This window comes from Symphodus melops (genome assembly GCF_947650265.1).
Source record: "Symphodus melops genome assembly, chromosome: 19".
NCBI classification, from domain to species: Eukaryota; Metazoa; Chordata; class Actinopteri; order Labriformes; family Labridae; genus Symphodus; species Symphodus melops.
The window spans coordinates 16,775,007-16,795,438 of record NC_136709.1 but is presented as its reverse complement, the minus strand read 5'-3'; the positions used below and the strand labels follow the sequence as shown (position 1 = coordinate 16,795,438).

At 42.4% G+C, this 20,432-nt stretch overlaps 1 protein-coding gene across 5 annotated transcripts in view; it reads left to right on the top strand.

The window, feature by feature from the left end:
* The first annotated feature begins 3,547 nt into the window (after window positions 1–3,547).
* Window positions 3,548–20,432, top strand: part of meis2a (Meis homeobox 2a) — a 76,374-nt gene continuing 59,489 nt past the window's right edge. For 2 of the 5 annotated variants that reach the window (XM_079370295.1, XM_079370294.1), the window contains exons 1-7: window positions 3,550–4,406; window positions 4,902–5,128; window positions 6,593–6,734; window positions 6,968–7,018; window positions 7,423–7,473; window positions 8,009–8,158; window positions 16,449–16,563. In XM_079370295.1, coding sequence (XP_079226421.1) covers window positions 4,395–4,406; window positions 4,902–5,128; window positions 6,593–6,734; window positions 6,968–7,018; window positions 7,423–7,473; window positions 8,009–8,158; window positions 16,449–16,563 — 748 coding nt within the window. In that variant the 5' untranslated portion in view covers window positions 3,550–4,394. Of the gene's footprint in view, window positions 4,407–4,531; window positions 4,695–4,901; window positions 5,129–6,592; window positions 6,735–6,967; window positions 7,019–7,422; window positions 7,474–8,008; window positions 8,159–16,448; window positions 16,564–20,432 lie in introns of those variants that run through there. The other 3 variants (XM_079370293.1, XM_079370291.1, XM_079370292.1) reach the window with 3 other exon arrangements.

The following is a 20,432-nucleotide window of genomic DNA, read 5'->3' as shown; positions in this document are numbered from 1 at the left end:
CACATTTTGTTCTATTCTCACCACAGTCACAGTCTTGTAAAAACATCAGCTGTAAAATGTGGAAACTGTTCAGCTGAATGTATAGTTAAAGCACTTCCGGAAATAAAACAGAGACAAAAGTTCGAATAATTATTTTATAAAAAGTAACAGAAACAAAATCTCCAGTGTTTGAGGGCCATTTCTTTAAAACTGAACCACCTATACGGTCAAAAAATATTATTTTGATTGCAACCAATTCTGTTTGAATAAAATAAAAAACTCTTTTGATCATATTTGATGATCGATTTTGTGTTCATTGAGTAAATCATTTTCTTATTTATTTTCTGGGCCTTCCCTCATTTGTTACAATCTTTCAGCAGTTCGGTGCCTACTGTGACCGCCAGGTGTCGCTACATGGCCGCTTATTCCCTAACGAGTCTATGAAGAGGAAAAGCCACAGTTACATTTAGTGTTGGTCTCCTCTTTCTGTCTCTCTCCTCCTCCTCCCTCTCTGACACCAGACTCTGAGAATCGGTGGAGGGGAAAATGAGGCTTTGGAGCTGAAGAATTTACAGTTAGTCGCGAAACTTTTACAAGTATTTGAGTTGCTCACTCCACTTTCTGAAACCCTATAGTCACATTTCACTTCGAGGTCAGAAAGAGTTCACATTGAGATGACTGAAGTAATGCTTTCTGCACGAGGAAAACAACGAAGCTGCCAAATATCTACAAATATTACATAAAATGATCATAAAATAGGTCCACACCTGATGTAAACCTACTGCATTTTGTGGAGATGTTTTTTTCCCCATCCTTGCTCTTGTTATTGGGACAAAACCCAAAGTGTACTGCTTTAATTTCGCAGAAAACAATCTTAAAGTTTAAAAAAAACGCGTCAGTATGCTATTCTTATTTTGTTAAAAAAATAAATAAACAGACACACTGTGAGGTTTTTACTTTCCGAGCCTCTCCAGCAGTCAATCTGTGATCCATTCTTATCTCTGCGCCTCTATACATTAGCTCGACTCATTTACATAATCTCAATCCCACTGAAGAGGGCCAAAGAAGAACAAAGTTACAAACAAGATTAGGGCGAATTTATTTGTTCCTGCGGTTGAGCGCCGATTGTTTCTCCAGGAGTGTTTAAGGTCACTAAGAGGATTTGAAGCTCGTTTCATATCAGTGATCTTTTTGAGGGAATTAAACCAACAATGCGTTTTTTTTTTCACCATATTTAGCAACAGGCTTGTGCGTGTGTGTACAAGCCCTGCAGGGTAAAAAGAGAGAGAAAGGGGGGGAGAGAGAGGGATTTTAAATCCTGCAAAGAGCAAACAGAAGAGTGTGTGGAAGTTCTGGTGCACCTTTAGGATGTGACATGCGGCGGATCTTTAGCCTGCTGATTGTCCCTGTAGTGTTTTCCTTGAAATGGATCCTCTCCCTCCCCTAATGAACCCAAACGCAGCTGGCCATGTCCCACACGGACACCGAGAGCTTTAACCCTAAACTGACCTCCATTTGACACCCCCAGATGAAATTTTACCGCCTGTTAATGCCATCCACTGATTTTCTTTCTTCTTTTTTTTTCATAAAGAGTGGAGTATCCGCACCTGAAAATGTTCGAAACGTGAACTTCACTTAAAGACAACGATATTAAAACGTGTAATTGTGTGCGATGGGTATCCTCGGTGGTATCTTGCTTGAACACGCAGGGGAGTTAAAGTTGGCACAGGTCTTGTTGACGAGGAAAATTAATTTTCATCAACTATTGGGTGATTACAATAAAATTAGAAAATTAAACACCGACTTGTGCCATGCTGTCACTAAGAGGAATTAACCTAAATATCGTTAATGATGATGTCTCGTGTTTATAGCTCTCCTCGTTAATTGCTAGTTCACAAAAAGGAGTTTAAAATTTCACGTCGTTAGTGGAAGTTTTATAGGGAAGGATGTCTTTCTGTGGAGCCGTGCATTGGACACGCGTAATTAGCCTCAGCTATTTTCACACGCTCTTCGGGTGTTTACATCACTCTCCTCGGGGGCAAATCACATATTTTCACTATAAATGTGCACGAAACGCGGCAGCATCTCAACATCTAGAGGAATATTTAAAAAAAAAAAAACATCGCTCCTGCATTTGGATGTTTAAGCTGCCGCGTGCGCTTTTGCGGAAGATCAAACATGAATAAGAAAATGAATTCAGCGTTTTTATAGTCCAGTCTCAAAACTTTGCCTTCCCTGCGCCGTGAAGGCACGCGCCTCCCTGACAAAGCGGTATAAATAAATATATACAGCGTAAGGTTACTTACCGTGCTTGTCCATATGGAGTAGGGTGGAAAAAGAGTCAAGCGTTAGCGCACAAATCAAAATGAACGATAGTTATTTAGCTTTTGAAAATATGAGTCTTCAATGGCAGAGTCTGCAGTGTTTACAGAGTGTGAAAGAGAGACTTGGAGACGGTGGATGCCTGGGCTCTCTGCGCACAGCTCTGCAGCTCCTTCCCGGGGTATTGCACGTTGAAATGTCCACACAGCCGTTTGTCAAACCCTGCAGTCCCATACTTCCCACCCCCCTTTATGCCAACAAACATAACTGTTGTCACGATTCAATTTATTAAATCTTTACCGTAAAAAAAAGTCCTGAAATTTCTCTAATCCCCCCCCTAGCCACTCTGTTTGGCATTTTGTTTGTTGGGAGAGTTTATTGACCCTCCAACAGTAGCCACAGCCCCTCTCTCCCTGAGCGTGTTGTCTACCTTAATCCTAACCTGTGAATAATTAATTTCGACCATCACAAAAATAACCATAAATGGAGCCTTTATGTGAGAACCTATCAATACAGCCATAATGCCATATTAGCATTGATGGAACTAAATACTAAAGGGGATATAGATGGCCTGCTTCTGTTTTGTGCTTAGAAGTGCCCATGCAGCCTCCAAAAGGGGCTTCAGTGCAATCGATGGCCGGAGCGTTGTTGCTCCTCCTCTAAACTTCAATCTCCTCACATGATTGATGATCTTGGGGAGCTTTGATAATTGACTACTCTGAGGTACGGCACAGATTTCTATCAACACAGGGGATTGGACGAAAGAAAAATCCCCAAATTATCCACAAAAAGCTTTTTTTTCCTCTTTGGAAAAGTTCATTCTGGGTTTGCAGGGGTGCCGCGCGTTGTTTAATTTGCGTAAAAAGAGCTGTGCATTAATTAACAGAGATTATGGGGTAATACTGTGATATGGTGCACACTGGTTTATAATCACAACAGACAACAAGTAAGCGTAAAGCTCATATATTCAACTCAGCACTCACAAGATGTCTTGATAAATTCAGCAAAAGATTGCTTCATATTATTGTTTTCCTTCTATGAATCCATGATCTCAGTTATAGAAGTTGTGTTTGTGTGCGTTAAAGTACGAGTGCGTAAATGTGCACTAAAATGAAACGTCTCACTCTAAATAATGATTCATGTTGTTTAATTTACTCAGTGGTATGTTTCATTGAACTCAGTAGAGTTACAGGCGAAGTGTCCGCGCTGCTAAACCTTCCTCATTCAGCTCTTTCTGCTTTTTCTTTAGGACTCTTCTCGCCCCACACACACAAAAAAAGAATAGGGTGGGAGTTGGAGCTGTGTTGCTTTGCCTTTTACCCCCAGTGTGGAGTTGAAGCCGTCCCTGTGCCTCGCATATACTCTGCATATCACAAGATTTGGTCTCTCCTCTCTCTTTTCTGGAGCTGCTGTAGGACTGGCTATGGCCACCACTACTTCCGGGATCCGTCATTTCATTCGCCCACCGCTCAGCGCTGCGAACTGACTCTGTTTCTATAAGCAAGCTAGCAGCCAACCTGCCAACACTCGCTGACACTCACTCATCTCAGTTTCGCCAGATAGACGAAATACCTACGGGGGAAAGAAAGGAGAGATCCGAATCGCAATCTCTTAATTTCTTCTGCTTTTTTCCCTTTTTTTTTTTACAGTGATAATAAAACAAGATAGCGATCTGGAGGCATTAAAGGAGACGCGGACTTGCGGGATGAAAACGGACTAAAAAAGATTCGTCCTTCTCTTGAACATCATCACCAACCGTCATTCATTCATTACCTTGACAACCTCTGGCTTTGATTGACAGCTGGAGTGGCAAAAAGCCATGAGACACGACAGTTTAGTTACATGCAGGTTGTTGATGGGCCGATTGTAACCTTCACTTTGGCGCATTTTTTCATTTTTTGGCGAGGAAAAAGGGGGAAAACAAGAAAAAATTGCGAAAGTCTCCCATGCTACGATTTCAACTGAACCACACTGGCGAATAGGAGAAGTCGCAAAGTTGGTTGAAAACGGAATCTTGCCACTAAATCACTTTCTAACCGGGACTGGGATATTAAATATACGACAGATTCAGGAGTTTATTGGAGCGCAGCCTGATGGCGCAAAGGGTAGGTTTTAAATCTCCTCCACTTTACCTGTTTGAAATCCACTGTAGGGAGGCCCTGGTATCGATAACCTCTTGTCGACTGGTGGCAAATTTACAAAGTATTCGTATCAAAGCGGCTGTATTTGACATTTTTGCAGCGCCTCGCTCCTCAGGCAGAGTGACAGCCTCTGCTTTTACACTCACACTCCACAACACTCGTGGAGCAGTTTCACCGGAGACTCCAAACTAATTCGCTCTTTTCGCCCACCAAACTCACTATTGAGGACCAACATTACTTATAATGTTTTTGGTAATGGGAAACACTTTCTCAGATTGAATATATGACACTTTTTTGTGCCGTGGCTGCAGCGGATTTTTCACAGCAGCAGCAGCTCATTAGTTTCTACTTTGCGTATATTCAAACAAGAGACGGCATGCTTTCTGTGCTTTTTCACATTTGTTTAAAGAGTATAACCGGACAATCCGCTCACTTTTTCCCTCTCATTTTTATTCCCAGTACGATGAGCTGGCCCATTACGGTGGGATGGACGGAGTCACGGCGTCGATGTACGGGGACCCGCACGCTCCCCGGCCGCTTCCCCAGGTCCACCACCTGAACCACGGACCGCCGCTGCACGCCAGCCAGCACTACGGAGCTCATGCTCCGCACCCAAACGTTATGCCCACCAGCATGGGCTCCGCTGTCAACGACGTTTTAAAGAGGGATAAAGATCAAATTTATGGGTAAGGTCTGCACGAGCCAAGTCCGTGTGCAGATATTTAATTTTTCTAACTTTTCTGCTTTTTCTCTAACTTTGTGTTGTTGAACTTTCTCTCCCACCGCTAAATTTAAATAGCGTTTTGTGCCAGATTGACCGCAATTTTCGCGTTCTATTGTTGGCCAGGGGGAGTTTTGTTGATGTGTAATTTTAGACGTTTGTAGGAGGCATCGTCAAGCCTGCAGTAAGTAAGAGGAAGCCTCGAGCCTTAAACACAAGCTATAAAATAATACGGACTCTCGAAAGTCCCCATTCAGTTTGGAAATATAATAAAAAGCATTTTCAACATCAGAGCAATTGTTTACTCTCCACATGTTTTCTTTTAAATTACTTCCAAATATTACCTGTCAGTTTAAAAGAGTCCAGACGCGTTTACACGCTTTTCTGTTTCCTTGAAAAAAACTTCTCAAAGCAGTTTCAATTTAGTTTGCGCATATGACGCACAGTGTGGCTTTAAAAATATATTCCTATCAGCTGACTGTCTGAAACTGTAAGAAAATGTTTTCAGATGTTTTACTGATCCTTCAAAAAAAAACTTCAGAAAATGTTTACGGATTCTCATCGGTTACGACGTTCACAGAAAGTGTTATAATCCAGTGTATCATTATAATCTGGGATGTAGTGCAGAGCAAATCCCCTTCATCTCTTTTACTCACGTTGCTCTCATGTGCTTAGAGAGAAGTTCAATTTATACCAACAAAAAATACAAATGTAAAGGCTGATCAGAAAATGAACACCTTCGCTAAAACATGTTTAATTCGGTTTTTTATTGTTAACTAAATTACCCTTTGTCTTATAATGCGCATTAATTGGAGTGAGACTAATTTTTATTCTTCTTTGAAAGTTTTGTCTATCATAAGAAGGACATATTTCAAGTTCTGGTGCTTATGTGTAGTTTAACTCCTCAATCTTTTTTTTTTTTTAATCTACTTTTATTTTCTTGGAGACTGTAATTTTCCTTAAACGCCACAGAGTGCTTGTGTATGTCGGTGTTGTTTTTGTCGAGTTATGTTGACTTCTTAGCAGTTTTTTAGTTTGCACTGCAAGAAATGTCAGTCACAATAAGGCGATAAATGTCAATTTTAGTCTTTAAAAAATCCTAACATTTTCCAATCTACATATTCCATATGCGTATTTACGCGAACTTTAAACTCCAGCGACCTCTTTGGTTCCAATCCAGGAATTTAGTTTAACTTGCTGTCAGTTTATGTATTTTTTGCCGAGAAGAGTTATGTGGAAAAAAATCATGCTGCGCGCCAAAAAGTAATTTCATTTAATTCGACTACGTTTTGTTTATCATTTCTTTAAGAATTGTAAAGGTATTAGGGGCATGTCACCGAGAGATGTGCAGGTTGATGGCCATTTCTTGCAGTGTGCATGTTGAGCCGGTGTGCTGCTTGTACTCAGACTCTGTTTCCCCCTCTTGCAGTCACCCTTTATTCCCACTGCTCGCGCTGGTTTTTGAGAAGTGCGAGTTGGCGACGTGTACTCCGAGGGAGCCCGGCGTAGCAGGCGGCGATGTCTGCTCCTCAGACTCCTTCAATGAGGACATTGCAGTCTTTGCCAAACAGGTCATTGAAGAATTATTAAAACATATCTATAATTTTGTATTTTTTTTGCCGCATTGAGGCACTCTTTTTTTTCTTTTGCATTTCTCTTGAATGTTTAAATAGCAGTGTATAAATCTGCAAAATTTCCACAAAACGTGTACCTATTTTTATCTTGTTTTTATCGTGATAGGAATAGACACATTCCCCGCATTTCATCCCAAACTAACTTTGCCATTTTGCTGTTGTTATTTTAGGTCCGAGCAGAAAAACCTTTATTTTCATCAAATCCAGAGTTGGACAATTTGGTAAGCACACACTCTCTGACCTCTCTGCCCTCCACTAACTGTGCGGTTTCCCCTCTGTCGTGTTTTTTGGAAGAGGGATAGTCTCTCTGTAGTGTCCATAGTATCACACAACAAATAAAACACATGATTTAAGCTTCCACATGGATGTCAGATCAGCTCTGAAGAGAAGCTGTGACCACATCAGCCGCTGTCATTGTGCATGTCCTCCCATCACACTGACCCAGCTGACCAGTGTGTGAAGAAGTTTAATGCAGCTCCCTTCTACTGTTAAAACAACAACATGCATCTCACGTGCACGCCATAGCCCACTGTTGGATTTTTTCATTGAAAGTTAACACAAGTGTGAAAAAAATATTTTTCAGTTTAATGATGTCAATTGTGCTTATGTTGCTCTTTTATTCCAGATGATACAAGCCATACAAGTATTACGGTTTCACCTCTTGGAATTAGAAAAGGTAAATATTATGAATCTTGACATGGATGCATGGCGCCACCTGCACACAACATGTATTTGAATGTATCTAATAGTATTTAACGTGCACCGTCTGTAGTTTCTTTCTTCTTTTTTTTTTCTTTTTTTTTTTGCAGCGCTATAAAGTTATTATCAGATGTTTTAAAATACACCGGCATGCATTTTGAATAAGTGTTTCCTTTTTCTCAAAATATGCATTTTTATTTCGCCAACTAATTCTGTGACTTATTGATAAAACATGTTGGAGCCTGTCTACTCACGTTGCACATTGTTATCGATCCGCAGATTTGGTTTCAGCTGCTCATTATTGCCCTTGCTAACGGCATGCTGTTTGTTTTTTTGTCCTTCAACTTGTTGCTCCAGTCTCAGGAGAATAATAAGCTCTGCAACAATTTCACTATTGTTTCCTTGCCGCCGATAATGCCCCCCCTTAATTGCAGTTATTCTTGGACTTGGCTGAAGCGTTTCCCTTATCCTGAAAAAAAATGTGCTTTCTTTCTCCCCCCTTTTTTCTAAAGGTGCACGAGCTCTGCGACAATTTTTGCCACCGGTACATCAGTTGTTTGAAAGGAAAAATGCCAATAGATCTAGTTATTGACGAACGGGATGGCAGCTCAAAATCAGATCACGAAGAACTCTCGGGATCGTCGACTAACCTCGCAGATCACGTAAGTAACCAAAGATTTACTATGTTCTCGTGTGTGTGTGTGTGTGTGTGCGTGCGCGCGCGCGCGCGCGCGTGTGTGTGCTGGACGTGTCCCCCATTTACGATTTTGAGGACGTTAAAAAATCAGTAATCGGCAGTTGTTATATAATCAGATTAGATTAATTTTTTTCCACAATGCAAACTTTGCGGCTGTTTGCCTCGGCTTTGTGTGTGTGACACTGCTGTGCTGTGCCATCTGTAAATAGAGCGTGCTCTGTTCTGCAAGGAAAATCAGCCGATCGATGTTCTAAGGTCATAAGCTAGATGTGATACAATGGACTGCGTTATTGTTTTAGTCTTTTGATTAGGACCAGTCATGTGTGCATAATGCGTCCCTGCTTGCTCTGAGATTTGTGTGTATGTGTGTGTGTGTGTGTGTTGGAGGTTTGCGCGTGCATAAATTGCTGCCGTGTATTATGGAGAGTTGCAAGCTGTAAAAAAAAAAAAAAAAAAGAACGAATGTGAGGCAATTATCTGTTACTAAGGTTTAATGTTAAAGCAGGGTATCAGTGCTAAGCTTTAGCTGTAGGCTAATATTTAAAAAGAAAGGGGCTTTATATTTGGGGGCTGTGGGAGCTGGATGGGGCCTGCGCGTAAAGCTGTGGATTTTTGCTGCAGAGGTGGAGAAAGTGGTAGCCTATTGAAATAGATCTCAGAGCTAAAGGCTTAGCATCAATGTCAAGTTCACAAGGCATATGATGGTTCGTCTGGAGGCCTTCCATTGCTGTTGATGTTAATGTGTTTAATTGTTTCGTATTGATTTGCCATGTGGTTTTGTGCTCTGCAGTGGCTCTCTCTCCTCTGCTCCGCTCCCCCTCCATTTTTTTTTTTTTATGGCTGGAGGCTCCATAATGCTGAATTCAATTATATGCACCTGAAGTACAGTCGCGTTAAATTTGGAGATCGATTCGCTGGTTTTTAAATCGGTGCATTTTCGGTGCAATAAACACAGACTCTCCCCCCTGCTATGTGGATCGAGCTGGTGGTGTGTTATTCGGTAGATATCTGTGAATGATTGCGTGTTGCATGTCGGTGATAAAGCCATTGTTTTGGTGGAGTAAAAAGGAAAAAAAAGCCCGGGCTAATGCGACGAAGTGACTTGTTAATATCAGTGCAGCACAGGGCCAAGCCTATTAGGAATTAAAGCAGATTTAAGTGTTATGCAAAGTCACCGCGCTGCATCTGTTGGCTCTGGCTATCGGCCTAATAGCGGTGGATTCCCCCCTTTTCAAAGCCCGGCGCGTCTACAGGTCGACGCGGCAGGCTGCACAGGCTGAATTAAAACACAATCACGGAGTGGATGACGATATTGGTTTGGAAATCGGTGCAATATTGTGGTCCTCCAACACAAGTGTAGAAATGAGGCATGCTGTTGTTTATATTGCAGAGATTAGATAAACTAGCCTGTTTAGTTTCATGGCAGATGGTGGATGCTCAGGCCGGTTTCCAGTGGTGCCTTCACTGCTCAGACACCAGCTCTGTCACCGGTCCAAGCTCGTGAGAAATATTTTGATAATTAGTAAATTAGAAGTGCCAATAAAGCAAATCAGGAGCAGCAATAAACAAAGAAGGCTGCATGACAAGCCATTCATCTTGGAGTCATTTGGACTGACCACCTCATTAGGTTTTTAACTTTTGAGGGATTTATTTCACTGCTGTGGCACCAATGAACTTTTTATGATAGCTCTCTGCTGCTGCACTGATTTTTTTTTTCTTGCTTGTTTTTAGAGCTGAGCTGGAAACTGATTTTAATAATGGCTGCATGATGTAAATACGCACACTCGTGCTTGTTGTAATATTTCAAAAAGCACAGTTCCTTATCACTTTTAGTTTTTGTGCACCTCTTGTCTTGCTTAGAAAAGAACTTCTGTAGATGTGTCTGAAAGCGTGGCAGTAAATAGTTAACTTCTCAGCAGTAATTTCCATGTCTAATTGAAAGGAGTCCAGCTTTTCATGCTTAAAATGTGCTTTGTATACCAAGAACAATGCACAAAAATGCATTTGGCTGCACAACTATGCCGCTGGATTGAAAGCAATTTTTGTCCCACTTGTCTTGATTTATTTATTTTATTTATTCATTTGCATTTGGCTCCTTTTTTTTTATTATTCATCTCTGTCCTTGCTTCCCGATTGAGGAGAGGAAGATGGTTTGATAGTTAGATATGCTAATTTATTTAGTTAGACTCTCTCACGTCCATTTTTCTTTGCTTTGATATGCATTTTTAATATATAGCCCAGGGCTACATCTCATTTGGAGAAAGTTGGTTTTTCTGGAGATGATGAGGCTCTTCACTGGAGGAGGCAGCCCGTTGAGCCTGTTTTTATATACGTGTGCATATGTGTGTGTTTTCTTCCCAACCTCTGTCTGTCTCCCTCCTCTTCATACCTGACATGGGAGCATAATAAGCAGTGTTTTATTTACACTTGAATGCAGCATTGTCTCCGAGATGATTGGATTATGTTATAGAGAGAGCAGGATGAGTCCTTGCTGACACTGTTGATTTCCCTTTTTCTTTTTTTTTTTTTTCGCTTGCGGTGACTATCTCAACCATGTAGCCCACCCATGTCTTCCCAAACTCACCACCCCTCCTCAGATTACCCCCTCCCAATTAAAGAAAGGAAAAAAAAATATGTTGTATACACATGGAGAGTGATGGAGGAGGTAGAAAAAAAAATAACACAGAGCGGAGTCGATTTGTAAACGGTTGCTACAGTGTGTGTGCTTGTCAATGCTTTTCTCTCTTGTCTTTTAATTAATGAATAAAATATCTGTCTCTTCTGTGCTACATCCAATTAGAGAGGCAAATAGAATTAACAGTGTCTGAATATTATCTGTACTAATGAATTAGCCTTTGTGTCTTCTCCTGCTATTCTGCAGTCGAGCTTACATATTAGCAGAAGGCTTTTCATTCCCTCCATGCATATGCATTACGCTTTTGAAAAGTGTCTTTGCCTTTCTGCATAGTTTCAGATTTATTTAACAGAAAGTGTGCAGGTTTGCACGTTTGTTTTGGAGAGGCTTCCTCGGGGAACGATAGAGGCTCCTCTCGTATGGCTTATCTTACCTCTGCATGGCTGCTGGAAAGTTAAAAAAAAAGAAAGAAAGAAAAGAATCAGAAAAAAACTTGTTCTGTTTACGTTTGATTCTCTGGTTGCTGTAAACCATTGGTCGGACATGGTGATGTCACAGGTTCAGCAAAGCAATTCAATAGTTCTTGTTGTGCCCATGCTGTGATTTACTGTGTGTATCTGCAGAGACGAGGTGCTCAGTAATGTCTCGTCTCTGCACGTCACTTTGCATGGTGCAGCACACACATACACACACACACACACACAGACTCAGCACTCTGCCTGTGGACGCTGAGCCCTCGGGCCGAGCCGGCCTGCTGAAGCGTGGAATTTCTCCGTTTTGGAGGTGTTCTAATTCAACTATCTTTGTTCTCCTCGGGGAGCGACCACGTTCGGATCTCTCCTCTTTCCCAAATAATAAAACAGTGCACTGCTGACTTGGGCTGCTCTGTCTGTTCCACACAATTGTTTTGTGATGGTGGGATGTCTGGCCTAACATTTCCTATTTGATTAGTGTGCAGAGGCTGGGCACTGTTGGCAGGCATATCTAATCAGGGCTGCAGAGAGGCTACAGGCTCACTTGTTGCATCTCTCACACTCCCTCCCTTTAACTGCATGCTTGCTCCAAATACTGCAATAAAAAAAAAAAATAGTTTCTGTTCTGTAGGGAAATTTAATACATGTATGATGACCCGAAATTAAAATGACAGTGACACTTGTATTAGTAAATATTTACAAGCATTGCATTTACATGTAACCCAAACTAACACTAGAGTGTTGTGTTGAAGTGTCAGTTTGATTACATTTTGTAACACAGGTCAATCTTAAATGTCGAGTTACGTCACCACGCTATGATGAAAGGTGTTCTTTTTTTATTGTCTGTCAAAGAAACACCTCTGATTATGACACACCTTCACACCTCTCTTAACCAGGACTACAATGCTAAAGCACATAATTACAGCAACACCTCTTTGACAGTGCTAACAGTAGAACAAACATCACAAAAAGAGTATGTTGGCTGCATCAAACTGTGCAATAGATGTCACAACATTAATGTACCAATCAAAGCACATGCAGTATTTTGACGAGAAAAAGTGCTTTAAAATATCCGAACACATGGATCACTATAGAGATGGCATTCTTTATTGAAGCCTCGTCGTTCAATCTGACGTTTACTGCAATGAAAGGCTTGTTTTTGCCTAAGAGAAAGTTTTAAAGAATAAAAACGTTCAGTCAATCCCTCTGTTAACACGTACTTCTTTGAATGATCGGCTGTTAATTAAACACTTTTTATATTCTGTATAATTGAGGGTGTTGTAAATAGTCGCAGGTTCAATGGAGGCGCACCTACACGTTTCATAAGCTGCTGTATATAATTACCAGCTCAAGCCAACAGAAAATGTGTTAGAAGTTTTTTTTTCTTCAGTTTATACCATGTGGCAAGATGTGTCTTGAAATGTTGGCTTTATGATTTACGGTCCTGTGTGTTTTCTGGTGTGTCAGCGATTCTGTACGACAAATGCACACACACACACACACACATAGAGATACACACATACGCAAGGCCAGTCGTCCCCAGCCTTACACTGCTTCTACACCGACAGATTTCTTCCCTTTTTTTCCCCTCCGACTTCCAGGGGAATTTCAGGGGAAATTCAATGATGCCGCTAAATCAATTTTATTTAGAAATTCCTAGGGATGTAGGCAGAGTGCAAGGGCGGGGGAGTGAGATTGTGCCAGGCAGGTGTTTGTAAATGAGAAACAGGGGACGGAGGAAGCATGCATTCTCCTGCTCTCCTGTGGCCCTGCTCCACTACAAGCCTTCCTCCCCATATTGTCTCCTGCTTTTATATTAATTACAACTTGTATTATCAGCTGCCAGTCGCTAACCCTAGCAAATAGAAGCGGCTTTCCCTGGAGACCATGCTTCTTTTGTATCTTATTCTCCATCTAGTCCTATTGTGTTTGTGTGTGTGTGTTTGTGTGTGTGTGTGTGCACCCTCAGCCTGCTCATGGATGTGTTTTTTTTTCACTGGCATTCTCCTCCTGGTAACACTGCTCTTTAACACAATTAGTGAAGAGCATGGAGTGAACCATGTTTGACTCCTAATTATGCCCAGCTTTGGGGAGTTATCACCCGGGCTAGAGGCCTTTTTCTGCTCCTTCTTCTAATTCTTCTTGCGAGGGATTCTTCTGTAGGTTGAAAAAGACTGTTTGGGTGACACGATTTTTTTCCCCCCGACTTGTTTGAACTTCAGCAGACCCACGAGGGTTGTGACAAAATGGTTGTGTGTGTGTGTTTGTGTTGCGCGGTGCGGTGTCTGTTGATGCTCAGAGAGATGCACTAAATAATTCATAAGGAGGAAAGGCTGTTGCTTTTGTCGCCTTGTTGAGCGCGGAAAGTTAACGCTTTTGTTGTGGTGTTTGTTGTCTTGTTTTGCAGACGAGGGCGGTTATGAATGAGAAGTGACTTCCAGGTATTAAAAGAGGAGAGTGGGGTTCATCATAAATGAGCCGATGCTTTAGTATTATTAAGTCGTATAAAGTGCTGCGGTGTGCTTTTCACCCTGTAAGAAACAAACTAGCTGAGCTTTATCTACATCCCTGCATACAGGCCCATTAAATCCACAGGGTAGCAAATCACAGCAAAATATCATTCCCTTTAACACCATTAGCTGAGGTGTCTTTGAATTTAATTTAGTACCAGCGCCATTAAAAATGACACATTACCCTGCAATGATAGCTAAATTAAGTCCTATCGATTCAGCTGTTGCATTAAAACCATGCTGTGGCCATGGCTGGCAAGTGTAAAGGAGAGGGAGAGGGAGAGAGCATGAGAGCGTGTGAGAGCAGTGAGCACAGTTTTTTCAGGTCTGTCTCGCAGCTTGCCGGCAGTGGATGTCTCATTCTGAGGAAGTAGAAGCCAGTCATTTTCTTCTCTTGGAACAAGGAGCCCGGCTCTGTTTAAATACATTATACACTCGGGGAGTCTGCGATTTTTACTTCTCCTTTCTTTCGTGCCTCTTTGTGTCATATGAGACAGAATTAGACTGTTTTCAGACGGTTGATGGGCTTTTCCCACATTAGTGATTTTACCCAGCGCGTGCTGTGTTGAGAGTAACAAAAAAATCACTATAACAACAGACCGCGTTCCCATGAAGTGTACCATGTGTTGGCACAGATGATGAACACATAACAATCGTCTTTCCCTTTCAGAGCAGGGACACTTTTCCCTCTGCCTGTTCTGGAGGGCTCAAACCCACGCACGGCCTATTGTTCCCCCTGTCTTCTTACCCCTCTTCTGAGTAATTCTCCCAGCTCTTTATCTGATTGCCATCCGGCGAACAGCTGACGCTGAGAGGGGCCTTGAGTGGAGCGGAGGGTCTGAAGGGCCTTGTGTTTGTGTCTGCTGTTTTCAGCTCCAAGCTGTTTGAGAAAACAGCCCTCCTTCCCCAAAAAACTTAGCAGATAAAAGGGCCTTGCTCACAGGCAGAGCAGCAGCCTCGCCTCCGCAGCAGAACGAACAGCAGCACATCAGGACTGAGCACCCAAGGGAGCTCGGCAGCCGCTTGTCTTATAGCCTCTGTTTCCCTGAAAACCTCCTCTAGTCTTCGGGCTGTCTCCTGTCTGTCCTCAGCCAGTACAGCTCACTCTGACTGGGGCACCATAGCAGGCAGGCAGGCAGGCAGGCAGGCAGGCTCGCTCCTCTCGGGCAGAACTCCATCAGGAACTACACTGAATTGAAACAAAATGGTAAAAATGGTCTCTTTCTTGGAATATTCTGTAGCATGTACATTTTCCCTCTGCTTTTGTATGAATGTATGTGCGTTTGTGTGTGTTTGAGGGAGGAAAAACACCCCATAGCGGGAACTGAGAAGTGGGCTGAGGTTTGTGGGAAGCCTTGGTGCAGGCCTGTGTTTGTTTGGCTTGGGCTCGGCTCAAGGGGCTCCTTCTCCCGGGGGCCCCCAGACAATGTTGGGCTTACGTTGGCCAGCATTTTGTCGTAGTGCTCAGGTGACAGGTTAAATTGGGAAAGACTAGCATGGGTTTTGTGAGCTACGGATTTCGTTTAACTCTGTATGAGAGGCTTATTGAGCCCTGTGTGTTTGTCGGGGCAAGTCTAGTAAATGAGTGATCAGTTTGTCCCTCTTCCACTTGAATGGCAGAGGAAATTCCACCTCTAGCCTGCCTTCATGTGGCACTGATAAAGCCTTTCCTGTACAGTAGAAAATCCTGTTTCCCTGTATGCGGCGACAGGGCAATGGGAATGACCAGGAAAGAGAAGGAGAGAAAATGAGCTGAGGAGGGAGTGGAGGAAATAGAAAAGAAGCCTTAAAAGCTACAGATTTGTTTATGGACATTTCTTTGAAGTTAGCCAGCAGAGATTTAACACTTTCTTTTAGCATGTGTTTGTATATATAAAAGTGAGCGTGTGCGCATGTGTGTTTATTCTTCTGGCTCTATTATGTCATTAGTGTGTGTGTGTGTGTGTATTTCTGCAAGCCCTCTGTGGGCGTGCGCGTTTCAAAGTGGGCGTGTGCACGTTTTTGCCAGATTAGCTGGAGAATCACTGTCATATCTTATTTTCATTTCTGACAGTGGTAATGATTAATGGCGTCTGTGGTGTGTTTGGACTTTTTACCTCTATATTTCTCACTTGACACGGAAGTCTCGATTGGTTACGGTATATACGAACTCCGGGCACTGCCATATGTGTTTAGACAATTACTCACAAGTGCTTCACTTCGAAATCAAACGCCACATTAACAGCGCTGCGTTTTGCTCTCATGCATTAATGAAACACTTTGATTACAGTGTTTTGACTTATTGCCAGATGCTTTCTATTCATCTGTGATTTTAGTGGCATTGTTGATTGTCTGCTAGCCTTGCCAAGAGAATGAAGGCAGGCCAAGGGCCCTCACAGAGCCTCTCGACTCTTACAGATGTCACTCTTACTTTTTCTGCATACTCATATGGTCTCTCTTTCTCTCTCTCTCTCTCTCTCTCTCTTTTTCTATGTCCCTCCCTCCCTCCTTCCCTCCCTTCCCTGCTCTCTCTGCTCCTGGTTTGCGGTTTGGACTGGGGAATGTGGATGGATGCACGGATGGATGGATGGATCCCACGCTCGCTTTCTCTCTCTTTAAAAAAAAACAAAAAACAAAAAACAAAAACAACAACCTCAGAACCCAGCTTCCTGGAGAGACCATGATGACGCCACCTCCACACACTCAGCCGGCACACCGGGGCCCTCCAGCGGGGGACACGCTTCGCAGAGCGGTGACAACAGCAGCGAACAAGGTGAGCCAGCACCAAAATGGGCATGTGCGTGCACGCTCATACTCGTGCACATAAACTCGAAGACATAAACACACATAAATACAGGCACAGATCCATGCGGGACATATTAATCATCATGCATGGGTAGAGTTGCCAACACCTCACTTTAACCCTGTCTAATGTGCTATCTACAATGAATAGATGCCACATCTCTCTTTACACATGCGACCCAGTCCTTGCTTCTGCACACTGGATTATCCTGGTTTTTGACTGGCGTCCATGTAAACACATAGTCACACCTAAAAATGAACAAGCTTATCCACTACAGGCAACAGCCAGTGTTACACACAAGCCTCGAGAAAGGGCTTTCCAAAATGTTACTATTTAGAGAGCTGAACAAAAGCTGATGATTAATAGAGTATTTCTGCCAGTTCTTGTTTGCATTTAAACCATATTAACTTTGCATGCACAACAGCCCCTAATTATGTCTCAGTGAGCCTTGTGTTATCTAGTACGTGACCTGCCAAACAGTAATAATGCATTTCAAAACAAACGCATTTGAATTTATTACAGGCAGCGTGTGCAAGTCACAGCTATCTGCCTGGTGTTTTTGTCACGGTCCACATCAATTTTGACAGATAAATTATCAAAAGCATACGCTAATATAGAGGTTAGGCCCAGCGTCAACACATCGGGAGGTTAAAACTGCACACACTCCTGCTGCCTGATCTAAGGGAACTTGGCCTTTTCTTTCTTGTCTTCCTCTTGTTTTGAATGTGCCAACATCTCTCTCTTTCACTGGCTGCTAAATGTGTGTGTGTGTGTGTGTGTGTGTGTGTGTGTGTGTGTTTTTGTAGGTCTCTTTCTGTATCCCTGTGTGCCCTCGGGCAGTGTCCATGGTTTTGCATGAAATTTCATCACACTGCATACACCCACAAACACACTCAAACGCTCAGATACTCACATGTACTGTAACAGCTCGCTCACAAAGTGAAGCCGCTTGTTGTGTCTGTATCGTTTTCCCGATAAGCGATCAAATGTATCGATGGGATGTGTGTCTGTGGTGGGGCTGTTTAAATCATCTTCTGCTTTTCAGACAGAAGTGGCAGTTGTAGACTGTGAACCATTTCTGACCACAGACCCAGGGACGCAGCAGACCTCTGTGGTCAGCTGTGTCAGTGCTGATTGGATCACAGGCTTCTGTCAGGCTAGTTGTTGTTAGCTAGGTCTTGGCTAAGCAACAGGATGTTTCTCTTTAAGAGTGTTAGCACCTTGAAGGACAAGGTAACAGTGTTATGACACAGTTACAGAAATTTTTTTTAACAACAAACTAAGAGAGGGATAGTTGCAATAACTATGTTGTTAGATTTTCTAGTTTGGAGATGATCTGTTATGTGATTATTCAATCCTAAGAGAATCAATCAAAAGCAACTATGAACATAATGATAACCGACTAATTGTTTCTGTCATTTTCATGCGGAGATGTCAAACATTTGCTGCTTCCAGCTTCTTAAACGTTAGGATTCACTGCGTTCTTTTGTCATTTATGACAGTATATAAAGAGGCTTTGGATTTTGGACTGTTTGTCGGACATAAAAGCAGATTTAAAGACCCTGCTCTTGGCGTGTTGAGCATTTTCGAATTTGACAGGGATGTTTTATTGAATAAAATGTAACTGAATAATATCAAGAATAATAATTAATTAAAGCAATAAGGTGAAAATTACTTTAACTTGCAGGCTTAAATATAAGATAAGACTTCTGGATGAACGCAGTAGGGAGGACAGAACATGGGGAGATATTTTGCACTCATCTCTTTAATTGCAGGCGGCTTGGGAGATGAAGACTGCAGAAACAACAGAGAGAGGAGGGGGAGTGGGGAGGAAGAAATGCACTGCCTATTGATTATCTTACACACATAAGTACAAGTGACCTGTAATCCACAGAGCACTTATCGACTCCTTTCCCCACCGTATCCAGTAACAGCCGATCAATACGGGCCAAAGACAGTTACGGTACGGCACCGTGCTCTGGGCCAACATAGACCAGGACTAGATCAAGGCCGGAGCCTGACCCACACTGAAGAGTGCTAAATGCGAGATCCACCAGCTCAAAGCCTTTCATGGCAAAAACAAAGAAAGTCGCAGAGATGAGAGGCAACAATTTAAAAGAAGGCAAAAGAAGAGCTATTAAAGTACAGAGGTGAAAGAGTAGAGAAGGTGAAAAAGTAGGCAGAGTAAGGAAAGAGAGAGGGGAAAAAAATAGAGAGAGCGCAGCTGATTTAATGGTCTAATGAGGCCGTCCTCCAGCCAGTTGTTTTGTGTGAGGCATGCTCTGACCTTTCGCTTCGCTCGGGAGCCCCGCCGCCTCATTTTTCACATTCTTGCAATTACGTTAACGCTTGAAGCGCTCGCTGACTCCCGACTCTGGCCCTTCCATTCTGACAGAGCCTTCCACTCCCCAACCCCTCCACCTTTCCACCTCTCCTCCACTCCACTCCACGCATGGACCCGCCTCCTATCTCAATACATTTCCAAGCAAAATTTGTAGTCCACATTCTCTGGTCCACAGAGAAAATGCGAAATGTGTGCTTCACTTCAGTAATGGGGTCTTTAACAGCTTGGCCCCTGTTAAAAGGGGTGATGATGTGGATCAGTTGAGAAAGACAGAATAGATGGGTGAGAGGCGGAGAGAGGGAGGAAGAGTGAGTAAGACCCACAGTGCTTTTTGGTTTCAGCTGCCAAGAAAAACATCAACTTCTTCCGCCATCTTGAATCTTGAAAGGTGTGTTTAATGTGCGTGTGCGATTTGAAAAACACTTTACACAAATGTATACAAAGCATCCTCTCAATTGAAAATCAGACTCCAAATCTGACTCCATTTCTCCCAGAAATGTTGAAGAAAGTTTTTTTTCTTATGCTTTGGCTCATAAGGGGATGCAGAGTAGAATAAAGTTTTTTTTTTCCACAAAGCCCTGTATGTACAGTGGAAGCAGAACTCAGTGGTCTCTGTGAGCAGAATCCACTTCCTCAATCTCTGCCTTGTATCTCAGCGTGGATGATTGCTCTGAGTCTGTGCCAAAAAACTATTTAACAAGTGCGCAAATATGTATCACCCCTCTTGTGGAATAATTTATTGTCAAGCTGTAAACCAAGGTGAAGCATGCTCATAGCTGTCAGTAAAGATTGCCAGTTATGGTTCTGACACATACGAAAAAGGTTTCAGCACAATACTTAGATCAGTAACCTTTCCCCACTTCGTGTTCTTAACATTTTTTTTTTTTTTCTCGTTCTCTGAGTTTTGCTCCAAAAAAGAAAAATAAGAAGTATCACCCTCAGGGCAAATTCTGCACTCTCACTTACTGACTCTCAGAGAGTGACTCCCTATGTTCTGGCTAGATAAACAAATTTTCAGCAGTTAATGGGGGGACGGTTCAGAAGGTAACGCACAATAACTTCATTGGCCCCACTCGCACATCATTTTGATTAACAGCCCTTTGGAACTCCTCCAAGCTTATCTAGAAACATCTGAGACATCAGTTGCAGGGAGTTAAACTTGATGAATGTGTGTGCCTTAAGATAGCATTGGTTTCCAAGCTGATGTCCACAATGTGATCCATCCAAGTTTTAATTAAGAATCCTGAATATATGTACCCACCAAACATAGTAGAGTCTGATGCATTCAATCATTACTGTTAAGGTAATGTTTTACCCCTCTTGCTGTATCTGTGTGTGTTTGTGCACTTGCCTCTGCTCCAGTCCACACTTGTGATTATTAGCTATGCATGAAGACCAAATCCACATTGACATCTTGAGTGGTGAGCGAAAGGGCTTTCTGTACAATTCCCCAATTCTACGGTAGAAGGCTCAACAGAAGAGAGGAGAAAGCATT